General features: G+C 38.4%; 2 protein-coding genes across 2 annotated transcripts in view; one reads left to right on the top strand and one right to left on the bottom strand.

Annotated features, from left to right (window-relative positions):
* LOC108734853 overlaps positions 1–13,855 on the bottom strand; it is a 248,161-nt gene that overhangs the window by 137,892 nt on the left and 96,414 nt on the right. The gene's annotated exons all lie outside the window — the stretch shown is intronic.
* The window catches only part of LOC108734852 (zinc finger protein 391-like), a 233,816-nt gene that overhangs the window by 130,773 nt on the left and 89,188 nt on the right, over positions 1–13,855 (top strand). Inside the window, exons 2-4 of the mRNA XM_018466561.2 lie at positions 6,076–6,358; positions 8,535–8,783; positions 8,982–9,151. Coding sequence (XP_018322063.1) covers positions 6,076–6,358; positions 8,535–8,783; positions 8,982–9,151 — 702 coding nt within the window. The remainder of the gene's footprint in view (positions 1–6,075; positions 6,359–8,534; positions 8,784–8,981; positions 9,152–13,855) is intronic.

Consider the following 13,855-nt stretch of genomic DNA (forward strand, 5'->3'; position numbering starts at 1 on the left):
CGTGCTGTCAAACCTACACTAGCAAGGAGATCGGGCTGAAACTATAGCTACAAGCTATCCAAGGATGGTACTATAGAATGTCACCTCAAGGTAGGCCTAGTGGCGTCATCTCTTGGTTAGGCCGGAAACTTATCAATCCACCCTCGTATATGCCTATTAGAGAGACCTTTAAAAATACTATGTAGTTCTCATTATACGATTGTTATATACAGTCTGTCCCATAACCGTTAAAGAAGGAGAACTTCCGAAGTTCACACGATACGGCAACATATCATAAATCGTCTCCATGAAGCCCGGTTCAATCATGGGGCCATAAATACTGACACAACATGGCGGCCGTGCCAACATGCGTATGAGAAGTTTGGAACAAGCGTTATAACGTCTGATTTATGGGAATTATTATATTGAATTGAGTACCTACTATACCGAGCGAATACGCAGTTAGTAATAAGTAGTGGCAGTGCAAAGCCTAGCCAGCTTATTACCTTCCTTTTCGAATATAACAATTGCCGCAATGGCAGACACTGCGAACAGATACGTCCGTACGTTGTGTTTGTGGAGTCTTTTTGTCTTTGTGCATTTGTTAGTTAGTTATCATTGTCTCTTCGTACATTATTCATTATTGGCGGCGCTGACGACCGCGGACTTTTATATGGACCAACAAGCGGCTTGTTATATAAAAGACGGTGCGATGACGTTTATTATTCGATCTAGATTGTGTGTTTTCTGCTAGCTAACAAGCGGTTGAATCGAAATGCTAACTCAAGTAACAAAACCGGTCTAAATTTAATTAAAGAAAAACGGAAAATACACTCATTATGAGGGGTTGAAAATAGTCAACGTAATGTGATAAAAATTTACACTTTATATATACAGTAAAAGCTAAAAAGTATACGTTCCATAAATATGTTGCGAAAACAGAAACCGTGAATATGGAATGGTAATTAGTTTGGAATCATAGGGGATACGTTCTAAGGTTCCGAAATGAAACCAATATGTATCAAAATAAAATCAATGTATATATATTCGCAATTAAAATTAATCGTTATAGTCAGCTTTAGGCAAGAGTTTTTTTGTTTTCAATTTTCAAATTAGTCCACTCGGTTACATCTTTTATAAAAGCTGTCTCCGCACGTACCAACAGTACATAGTCAAAAGATGCCGATACATTAAGGGGATTCAGTATTAGTACACACGCCGTAGAGTAAAAACATGCTTATCGGTTCTAGATATCATGAGTTTAATGTTTGGAACAGAGGTTTGAAATTTTGTAGTAAGATAGGTAAAGCTTTGTTCTAAAGTCTGTCGAAGGCCATTTTTTAATTTCTTAATTTCTATTGAAAATACGTGTCCTATAAGAAGTATTAACTTTAAGCACTTGTAAATGCTTTTAATGACCGTATTATTGAAAACTAAAAAGGTGCCGAGTTAGTGTGAACCTTTGTCTGTTACCATACAAAAATTCAGATATTTATCTCGCAACGTTAAATCACAATGTTTAGAATAGAAACCCATATTTTCGGAAAAATTCACACTAAGCACGAGCGGTCTATTGCGGTTAATCCCCTTAATAAATGACACCGAATCCTTTTCTGTTTACCCATTGCATCCGCGAATAATGAAATTTTTAGCTGCGAATACAGGAATTGGGTTGCAATTTTTTCACCAGCGAATAAGATAAGCGTGAATAAGGAACTTTTACTGTAGGTGGCGACAAAAAATGCGTTGTCGAAGATGTCTCTTGAATATTGGAAAGCAATTGATTGAAAACAAGGATTTTGATCTTTAAAATACCCCTAGCATTCCGCGTACTTCTTTTCATTATTATACGTAGACAACAAACGAATAGTATTTACACATTCTATCACATTGTCACCACATTTTTTATCGCTGTTAATGGCATATACGTATATTACAATTTCCTTGCTGATTTATTCAATTTTATCGGCTTAGGGCAGGATTGAACTCCTGGCGTTGATAATAAGCATGTTGCAAACATACATATGTTAAAAGTTAAATGCTTCGACCACCTGTTCCTTTATTTACCTTTACCATAATGATACACTTTATGGCATTCTTATAATTTTTAATAATGGTAATATACATAGATACAAGATTAATTATTACAAAACGTTATTAGACACCGTATTAAGTCCAGAAATACCTTTGATATCCACCGTGCGATAAAATAGTAAAGTTTGCTCAATAGTCCTTTCAGTATGTAATACGTCAAGGATATCGCGGATAAAGGGAGCAGTTTTCAAATAAATAAATGATTAACTTCAGCGGTCAGATTTGTAACAATGTTAGCATATATTAACTTATGCTGTAAAGAATTGCGATGGGTCAGTTGGGGCCTTAGGATAGTCACGGGGTGCGCCATATACTTGACTACTGTCACTTAACCGTTTATGGAAATTGTTATTAATTAATTTGTAGGTGTGCTTTTGAATATTACACACTACTACACTTTTAATGATAGGTGTTTACCATGGCTTCTAGTATCTGATATTTTTTTAAGTAAATGCCAACCAGAATTGAATCAGATCTCGTACTGGAGTACTGCGTGACATAACCAAACGACTGGCGCACTTGTAAAAAGATAAGGAACATATGAATCTTTTCCACACTGTAGTCTTATCTATTGCTCTTTTAATAGTAAGTAAATGTTAGGTAACGTTCTAGAAACTCTCGAACATGTGGTTCTTCCTATCATGAATCAATACATTCATTTCTTGAAAACCACAACCCGGCTAGAAACTGTTAAGGTTTGCGGTTCGGATTGGAGCTAGATCAGAAATGAAAGATCTTAAAACATTTGGGTCCCACCAGGCATCTAGACTAGTCCGGATGGGACTACCCCCTGTCGATCAGTTTTTACCATTTGGTGCTAATCATGCTATCTTGTTGGGGCTGGAGCAAAAATGTAACGCTTCAAAACCTTTACGCCTAATCAATCAATAAGGTATCCACATCAGGGCCATATTAGTCTTAATAGGGTTCAGATAGGGTGTCGCCGTTATGGTTAGATCAGACTAAATAGGACATGACGTAACAGAGTTGAAATTAGGACTTCATAAGTATTAACAGAGCATGCCTTAGAAGATGCTTTAGTAAATCCGATTCCAGGTTCGATGCAGGTAGAGTCCACACACTTTTACATTTGCGAAAATAGTCCAGGACTTCCACTACTGGGCTGTAAACCATTTTCTGTTTCTAATGTGACTGTAACAATAAGTCCCTTCATGTCTTAGAAGGTGCCCTGCCACTGTATTTTCTCTTTTCCTTCCTGATTTCTACGGCGTACATTGCTCTCCGTCTACTTCTCAGTCCATCTCATTTCTAACCTTTTCTATTAATGTTTATCATCACTCTTCAGGCTGTACTCCAAACATATTCATTTAATTTTAGGAATAGTGATGAAAAATACTTTTTGGCGAAAATTTCCCGAAATACGATCTCTAAAGATATCTCTTACACAAATTATGAAATATATTACATATGTATATGCCTTTTTGAGCAAGTTTCTAATTATAGTAAGGTCCATCAAATTAAAGAGCATAATTCGTATTATACACACAATGTTATTACGTGTCGCGGATTTATGAAGTGAAAAGGAGCGACACAACATTCAGTAGTCGGACACGATATTGTTGAAACTGTGTTGCCGCTAACAGCTTCTTAAAAAACTGTCTGGAATCTGGGCAGACGGTCGTCCGTCCTTGTCGGTAGCGGTATTGCAACTAAACAGTTATCACTCTCGCTCTCGTTTGATGTCGCGATATTCTACTGCACTGGCGCCTCTTGCTTTATTTAAGCTACATTAAATTGGAGAATCCGGACTGACGTATCATCATCTTTGCGGCACTGTTCTTCTCTCTCTGTCGTCCTGGCCTTTCTCATTGCATTAATTCCTTTTCACTTTTATAAATGTAATGTTCGTGGGTTTAATAGAAAAACTTCTAAGACTGACAACGACAAAAACTATTTATTTACACTAATTATTAATATATCACTATTCACTGCTCTATTTATTTCACTGCTATCACTGTCAATTTATTTCTACTCCTTCTCGGCGATCGTCTCTTCTTTTAAATACCCTTTTGTTTCCTTTCGGGAACCTTCTCGAAACGTCCGGAAAAGTTTCTTTTTCTCTGAACTGTTTAGCTGCTTTCCCAGAACGCAGGTACGACACACACATTTGCAAATACGGCGCACATGAAGAAAGGCGCCCGCGGCTAGTCGGCGAATCGATAAGCCGCTCACACACACGTGTGCCCGATCGCACACAAATACTCTAGTGCTCGCTACAATAATAATAATGTACTTGCAATATCGTTCACAACAACTAAACTCAATGAATTTAGAAAACGAGCTTCAGAAAAGATAAATATGATAAAAGATTCAGTTCATAGTTCAATGTAAAAAAAGTCCTGCAGATGCAGAATTCGAGTTCTGGAGATTTCACTATGTGTATATACTCCTATTAGGACGAGGTTTACTGAAGACTCTTTAATACTATAAAATGAGCGTCTCATACATCATCGATTGCGTGACTTCTAATTAACTAAATGAAACCGAGTGGTCGGTTCGAATCGAGTCGATTCGATGGTTGAAATGTTAAAAACATCCTTTTCACACATCGATCTCTTCCATCTTCATTAAGTAATTTTTTGCGTCCCATTCACCTGTTCTCAATCGGCATTGCGAAAAGGACAGGAGCAGGCATGGCGAGATAGTGGCCGGCACAGCAGAGTCGCTCGGATAGGACCATCTGATCGCCCTTCTTCTCCTTGCCGCTTCCTGCAAGATGCTGCTGTCTGGCGGGGTCGATTCGCGTATGTGTGTGTATGCTCGCTCGCTCGCTGTTGCTGCTGCAGCCACTGCTCGATATGTTCGCGTTTAAGTTATTCGAGCAGAATGCGAGACTGAGACGCGTTAGCAGCAGAAACAATATAACAGTAGCAATTGCTACGGTCAGCGGCGAGATAAAAGGGTTCCCGTACAATGGCCGGCTCTGGCCGCTCAAAGGGCCGGTCCCCGGACCCGCGTGTCGCCTCTCCATCCTCGGAACGTGTGTATAATGTTTATGTTTCAAAAGGGAAACCTATATGCCTCTGTACCATTGCACAGGATATATTATTGGAGTTGTTACAGATAAAAAGACAACAGATCCTGGATCGATACTAACGATTTTTTTTATCGAACATGATTACTGCCCATTACATACGTCACATATGTCACAAAAAACATTAAATAAAGTTGCTAATCTTTCAATGTTCTTAACTTATTCGATTTTTGTCGAAAATTCTCTTACCGTAGCAAGGGTTGTCTTTTTTCCTATCCTGAGCTTATGTTTGCATTTCCCCAAAATTAGAACAACCCAGATCCTTAACTAATTGCGAGCAGCAGTCTAATCTAGGTCTACCTCCACTCCTCCTAACTCCCGTTTCTGCCTCTAATATGTCTCTGATTAGACCTTCAGGCCTGAGAAAGTGTCCTACCAATTTATCTGGCCTATTTCTTATTGGCTTTCACAAATTCCTCTGTTCTCCTATTCTTTCTAATACCTCTCCACGGTATCCTCATCATTCGCCTGTAACACCACATTTCGAACGCTTTTATCCTTTTCTTTTCCGCCGCGCCCACTATCCTTGTTTCGCTCCCGTACAACGCCGCGCTCCAAACATACACCTTTAACAACCTTTTCCGAATTTCTAAATGAAACATTCTCGAGCATAAAAGTGATATCCCATCTGCGTTATCCTCTGCTTTATATCCCTACTATTCCTTTCGTCCTGACTTATCTGACTTCCTAGATACCTAAAATCAGCCACTTCTTCTAATATACCGTCTCCTATTTTTAAATTCGCTCGTTTCCTACTTTTTCTTCCCTTGCAAACCGGTATTACCTAATTCCTTGTATTTATATAAAAATATCACGAATAATATATAAAAATCCGGACAATGTCACACTTAAAGGAGTCCTTTTTATCCTTCTGTGGTTCTAAACCTTAAATAAGTACATGCAAAAAATATACTCATTGTTTTAATTAAATCTTTTTCTACTTTCAGATTCGTCACCGATTCGGCTGTTACGACGAAATATCCGGTAGCGGTTTAAAGAGGGTTCGTCATTGTAACTGGGTACGTTTTGTACGTGTAGCGACCACCTTCAACCCCGCCGTAAATTTCGTCGCGACAAAAGTGCGAGGCGAGCCCGTATACGAAGCCGTCAAACCAATACCACCGGATACAGAACTATTAGTATATTACTTGCCAGAAAGACCTGAAGAATTATTTTTCGTTAGGATGAGGGCATCTTTGTATAGACAAACGATGGACTCGATTTTGGAAGGTAAATTACCATCATTTATTTGTAGAATCAACCTCCATATTTCTTTACCTCATTTTTGACGATATTCGATTCAGGGGATGTTTCTACGACGTTGTCGGTGCCTCATAAACTTTAGAGAAGTCTTACAGATATTGTTTTCGTCAACTTCAAGAAATACTGTCAAAAAGTAATTGTCTTTGAACATCTCTATGCATGGGCAGTGGCTAAATTTGTAAAAAGATGCTCGGTGGCCCGTTTCCGCGCATATTCGATTTTTCCACGACGCCTTTAGACAAGTTTTACATACATTGTTTTAATTAACTTCAAGAGACAAGGTCAAAAGGTAACTCTGTTTACCGAGGACATATAGAGCAGACAGACATAAGGCTTCCTCCTCACACACGGCCTACTACTCGAATACATATGGGTAATAAATATAACGATGGATGAAGAGATAAAGTCATCCAGCAAAGTCGTTGCAACCGTTGCGTTGTCGGTGGAACGGTTTGGGGGAAGTGAGATGCTCGGGGGGGTCCGGACGATCGGAATGAAAGAAGCGACGCGATGGGGGTGAGGAAGGAACTCGATCGGGGGACGGAGGGGGGGGGGCTCTAAAGAGTCGTATAGGGCTCCATCGGAGACGACGGTGTGCGTGTGAATGCATGCAAGTAATTCTCGACTCGCCTATAAATTACGCGTTTTTGCAGCAGCGTCGTTTTTAGGGGCGATTTGTTCACAGGCAGTCCGCTCAATTATCTTAATGCGTCCCATTGTTGCCGCTACACCACTGTCACCATTAATGCCGACGAATCAGATAAACGAATATCTTCACGTAAATCGGGTGTAAATTTGCAAAAATATGCATTATAGGTGGTGCATACGTTTTAATTTTGACGACATTTTACAATATAAATACTTACCATAACTTTAATGGTTATAACGTGTCATTAGAACATACCTATGAGCAACACTCGAACACAGGCCTGCCCGTTTCTATGAAATTGTTCAATTCCAATTTGAATATGTCAAAAGGAGCGTATTATATTAAAAAAATATGGTATTATGGTATCTTTCAAACCGCTCGATACAATTGGACGAAATTTTAGAAAACTTTAAGTCATTAATGATTTAAATTAATTGTCTTTACAATTGACTAATTGAGTGATGGACAAACATATATAAATACACTAGTCAGTCCTGACCAATTAACCCCAGGACGTGTATAATCCTTGAAGTTTGGACGGGTTACATTGGTTTTCTTGTAAAATCCTAATTTTTTCTGTAACCTATTTCTATTTATATTTTTTTATGGTGTCGGTAAGCGGGCCCAGAAGGTAGATGGCTTTTTGTCTCATTTTTAAAATACCATAACGAACAAGTCGTTTAATAAATAGCCTTTAACGAGCGCTGACGTTTCGGATTCAAATGCTCCTTTCAAGGAAGTGACTTATGAACTCGAACGCGACCGTCCAATTTATAATATCGTATAAAACAGGATCGTCTTTTCCTTCTATTCGTTCGCTTTTGTACATAATAATATAAGACGTTCGTTTTATATTTTCGGCAAGAGAACAACAGCGCTGAGACCTCGCGCCGCCGAGATGCATTTCGTTCGTTCAGTCAGTTCGAGGCAACATTCGTGCCTTATTGAGATGTAAATGTATCATCCACTTAGCATTCGTCGGTTTCTTTTGCAGATGGTTCCAGTTTTTGAGCGAAGCGAATAAAAATTGCGACGAACGAGAGTCGCTCTCGTAAATCTGTCCGACTTTTCTCCTTAAATTAGCCATTGTCTTTCGGGACGACCGGGATACGGACTCTGACTTCTCCTTTTGTTCAGTTCCATTTTTGCTACGTGTGCGCAATACTCTTTCAGATGCGCCGAAAATAGACGGGGCAACGTCATGTTTAATGCAACATAATTAAAAGGATAAAAATCGACGTTAATTGGAACAAACGCAGCGGGTAATAAGGAGCAATGGAACAGTTTTTTGATCCTGGGGGGCGGTTATTGCCTACATCAATATCATCACAGGGTCATCAGTCCGAAGACGTCGACCCTTCGTCATCGAATACTCTTTGTATCAAATCTTAGAAATCCTTAAATTGTCCACAGTAGCAAATGAATTTCACTTGCATCTTACAACATTTGCTTTTATTCATTCTTTCTTCAAAACAGGCTCCTCTTAATTTACAGATTCGCCCTTAGATCTGTCGATGTCCTTATTATCAAGGGCGTTATCAAATTCACCCCCGTCAGCTGAAGACGAAAGAAAATCACTATCTGGAGACAGTTCGGCGGCTAGTTCGCAAGGTGATATTCTGGAATCAAGTGGACCCACTCCGAGAGCAAGACCAAGAGAAAGGGCGCTGCTACCATGCAGTGTTTGTAACAAAGCTTTCGACAGACCGTCTTTGCTCAAAAGGCACATGAGGACGCACACAGGTAAGTATTCCGAAACTCCTATAATATATTTTCAAAAAAGCCATTTAAGACTAAAGTTAATTCTTGTGGAAACTTAATCGCCATAGAGGAATTTATTATATTTAATACCGTCTCTATTGGAACATATATTCATTAAAATTAACAAGCTTTGGCAACAAGTTTTTGTGGCAACATCCCTTATTATTTTTACGTATATAGGAGAGAAGCCTCATGTGTGTATGGTCTGCGGTAAGGGATTTAGTACGTCCTCTTCGTTGAACACGCACAGAAGAATACACAGCGGCGAAAAGCCCCATCAGTGCCCGGTTTGTCTGAAAAGGTTTACGGCATCCTCGAATCTGTACTATCATCGTATGACACACATAAAGGTGAGTAGTTAAGTTATTCAGTAATAAGTACCTGTTTAAATCGTTACACAATAGGGTCAAAATCATACATAAAGTTAATAAGTTTTTCTTTAAGTGTACAAAAAACTGTTTCTGGGAAGTTCTTATTGCCATTGTTTTATTCTCTTCTTCTTCTTCTTCCTTGTCTGACCCCATTTCTGATATTAACCTTTCATCATCATAAGGTCATCAGTCCTAAGACTGGTTGGACACGCACCTCCACTCTTTCCTATCCTGAGCTAATCTTCGCATTTGTGAACAGTAACCTCATCTAGGTCTGTCTATACTAATTTCCCTAAAACTAGAACAACCCACATCATGAACTATTTGCGAACAGTAATCTAAACTAGGTCTACCTCTATCCCTCCTAACTCCCGTTTCTGCCTCTAATATGTCTCTGAACAGACCTTCATGTCTGAGAAGGTGTCCTACCAACCTATCTCGCCTATTTCTTATTGACTTCCATAGAGTCCTCCGTTCTCCTATTCTTTATAATACCTTTTCATTTCTAACTTTCTCTATTCACGATTTCCTCATCATTTGTCTGTAACACCACATTTTGAACGCTAATCTAACCTAACCTTTTTCTTTCCTGTCCATGTTTCGCACCCGTACTGCACCGTGCTCCACACATACACCTTTAACAATCTTTTTGGAATTTCTAAATTAACCGTTCCCAAGCATAGAAGTGACTTCTTTTTATTGAAGGCGACGCGAGCCTTCGCTATTCTCTGTGTTATATCCCTACTGATCCTTCCGTCCTGAATTATCTGACTTACCTAAATACCTAAAATAGTAACTTCTTCTAATTTTCGTCTCCTATCTTTATATTTGCTCATTTCCTACTTTTTCTTCCCTTGGATACCAGTATTTTTGTATTATTTTTATTTATTATTAACCTTTACAGAACATAAATTGATTTGGAAAAAAATTAAATTATATAGTAATATAAATCAAAAAAAAATTTTTTTCCTAAGTACGTTCTAAATTCCCTAGGTCTAACCTTTATCTTCTTAGTTGTTTCATATCCTAAATGAAGGATATTGTTAATGACTAATAACCATAATAAATACTTTACAATCAAAGGATTAATTAATTATTAAAGAAAAAAGTTCTGTGATCCTTTTCTTAACACTACTTTCCTAACTAAAGGGTTTCCAATCGTAATTATTACTTATATAACTGACAACATACGGTAGACCATCTGAGAAGGATAATTTCGGTAATTTTTTGCGTCCAGTTTAATATTTATTTTCAAAACATACGTCAGTTATATTTCGGGAACGATTTCCGATGGGTCGACTTCCTTTAATAATAATTCACACATGCACCTTACCCTACCGACCATACATATATCTACATACTATATAACAGGTATATATACATAAAGCACCTTGCACTTTGTCGTTTTTTTCTGTTTTTCAAACGACGATCGAAGAACCCTTAGGTCGATTCCCGTATGCGGCAGGTGTCAGACAATCGTTTGGTCCAAAAGGCGCTAAGTCAGAAGGGCCATAGTCGTCCACTAACGACATATGGTACCTACGGTATTCAGTCATAATTACAATAATTTCAGTTTTTTTATTCGAAGAAGTGAAGGAAACATATGGGCAGTCGACCGTTAAAAAACGGCACAAAACACAGACAGATATACACACATAACGTACAAGATACAAAGACGTCACCCGCATTAAGTGGTTTTAGGCCCTTAAAGGGACACGATATGTGAATGACGGAGGTAACAAAGGGAAGAAATTATAGGTAATCCTTCCCTCTTCTGTGACCGGTGAATTAGACGATTAGACAAGATTTGTCAAATCGTGACGTGGACGGATACAAATGATGCAAGCAACAGGTTGAAATATCTTTTCCGAAGAGCTACGGGAGGTACGGAATTAATACGTTAAAAACTTTTATAAGACTATTGTTTGGGATGCCAGATTAATCGGTAATAGGCAACCGTAAAAAAAATGCGTCAAAAGTAAATCTGACCGACTTAAGGAGGCAGGAAGCATATGTAAAGGCTATGAGATCTCGAGAATTATTATATAGGTACAACAACCCTTGGTCAACGTGTTACTATTTTTGGACTAAAAGGTACATTCGTGGCGAGACTTTGATTTGAAATTGAAAGAAGAAAATCACTGTAATGCAAATTTCTTCTTCGAGGTAGACTGTATAATAATGGTAAATTTTTGGCGCCTCCTGACGAGAAAACTAACCATAGAATCGGGAAACGTCCCATTTAAATACAACTGTGGAACATATCATCTATTAATTTCTGCAATAATCTCAGGTGGCCTATCTCGACGGACAATGCATTTGGGTCATGTTTGTTTTTGTCATAATTGTAGAACGTAATCTAATACAGATGAACAAATTTTCAATATAAAAATAATACAAAATCGATGTTCAAAATGGGTCGTCACCATCAGAAGGTCGTCAGTCTTAAGACTGATTGGGAACGCATCTTCATTTTTCCTATCTGGAGCTAAACTTTGTATTTCCATAAAACTAGAACATCCCACATCCTTAACTCTAGTTTTTACTTCTAATACGTCCTTAACTAAAACTACCATAATCGAATAAAATAATTCGAAGTGGTCTGTATTCTGTCGAAACTGCCAGACGCGGATCGCGATTTCGATCTTGTTGGATCTCATCAGCGCGTCGCAGACAGCTCCGACAGAACACAGACCGACTTTTACCTGCTGTCTTACCAGTGCGTTTCAGAAAATACTACAAACGACGCAGTAAACGCCATCTGTAGTACGATGCTACATTTTAGGATTACGTATACTCCGTGCTACAGATGGCGTTTACTGCGCCGTTTGTAGTATTTTCTGAAACGCGCTGATGAGATCCAAAAAGATCGAAATCGCGATCCGCGTCTGGCAGTTTCGACAAAATACAGACCACTTCGAATTATTTTATTCGATTAAGCTAACGTGCCTATCACGTTGAGGTTGGCTACGCCGGGATTCGTTTTCAGCAAGTAGATATCCACACAAGTGGACCTTGTTGGAGCATACGTAATCCTAAAATGTAGCATCGTGCTACAGATGGCGTTTACTGCGCCATTTGTAGTATTTTCTAAAACTATCATGCTTGAAAAGGTGCCCTACCAACCTATCTCGCCTATTCTTTAATAATTTCCACAGTGACCTCTGCTCTCCTATTCACTGTAATACCTCCTTATTTGTAACCTTTTTCAAAGTTGGTCATCATCATCTTAAAGTCCTCATTACTAAGACTGGTTGGATACGCATCTCCACTCATTCCTATCCTTAGTTAATCTTCGCATTTCCCTAAAACTAGAACAATCCACATTCTTAACTATTTGCGAACAGTAATGTAATCTACAACTACCCCTACCCCTCCTAACTGCCGTTTCTGTCTCTAATATGTCTCTGACTAAACCTTCATGCCTGAGAAGGTGTCCTACCAATCTATCTCGACTATTTTTTATTGAGTTTCATAGAGTTCTCTGTTCTCCTATTCTTTCTATCCACGGTAATCCTCGCCATTCGCCTGTAACACCACTTTAGAACGCTTCTAACCTTTTCTTTTCCGCCACGCCCGTTTAATTTTGAATCTCCTTTACACTTTTAACCACTAGACAAAATACGTCCAATAAGAAAAAGACATATTTATTTCTGCTGATCAATAACTAAATCAGTAGAAAGTTTAAAGACGGTGTGTGTTCGTGGTTATACGTTGCATTATGAATGTCGGTGCAATTATGGTGAAATGGAGTGGTTAAGAATAGGGTTTATCCTTGAAGAAAACGGTCCCAACCACCCAAGTAAAACGCTTCTCACGGACGGCACTAGACCATAACCCAACCTTACCGCCGCGCCGTTCTGTACATATCTTTATCTGCATACACACATTTATGCATCCACAGGTGGTATCTATCCGCAAGAACACTACGCCCTCCTTAAGTGATTACTGTAGACATACCGACAAACAAGTCAGTGGAACGCTATTGTACGATACTTATTTGTCCTGTTACCAAATTCCCATAACTCTCGTTATAAGCCTCAAGGATTCACGTCTACCACTGTAATTATCGCTTTGCATTTCAACCGTGTATTGTTTTCATTAAATAGATGCGTTTTGTACAATAACATCAGTAACGGATAATGTTGAATGCGGTCAGGGTCCTTTTGATTAGTCCTTGCCACAATATCATAAAGTGCCTCAAATAATATTGTACTGATGTTATCCTTAAAATACATTTCCAGGACTATTGTTATTACAGAATCTATTTTCGTTTACAAAAACCTTCCACGGCAATTGGTTTACTTTACAGAATAAAACTTTTATTATTAAGACTTAGATTCACCTTTTTTGAGCTGCTTCAAATCCTATCCGTTTTCATTGACTCACATTCTGTAGATTTAGAATTCGTGAAATCTAAATGAATCTGGTTTTCATCCAAAAGAATTGCCCAGAATTATATGTCTGCCTATAATTCCACAGAGTTAGATCCATTGTTCTTACCACTGAATTACATTCTTTGGGTTTTAAGTAAACTATTCAATATGGTTTTTCGTCTTTAACAGTCTTATATATTTCCATTATTCTAAAGCGCAAAAATGTCAGTTCAAACCTTGCAATCTTACGAAATTAGATCGATCTTCCAATCTTTCTAAGACTTCGGCCAATAATTTCCATATGCGT

The sequence above is a fragment of the Agrilus planipennis genome, unplaced genomic scaffold (genome assembly GCF_000699045.2).
Source record: "Agrilus planipennis isolate EAB-ADULT unplaced genomic scaffold, Apla_2.0 scaffold74, whole genome shotgun sequence".
Taxonomy (NCBI): domain Eukaryota; kingdom Metazoa; phylum Arthropoda; class Insecta; order Coleoptera; family Buprestidae; genus Agrilus; species Agrilus planipennis.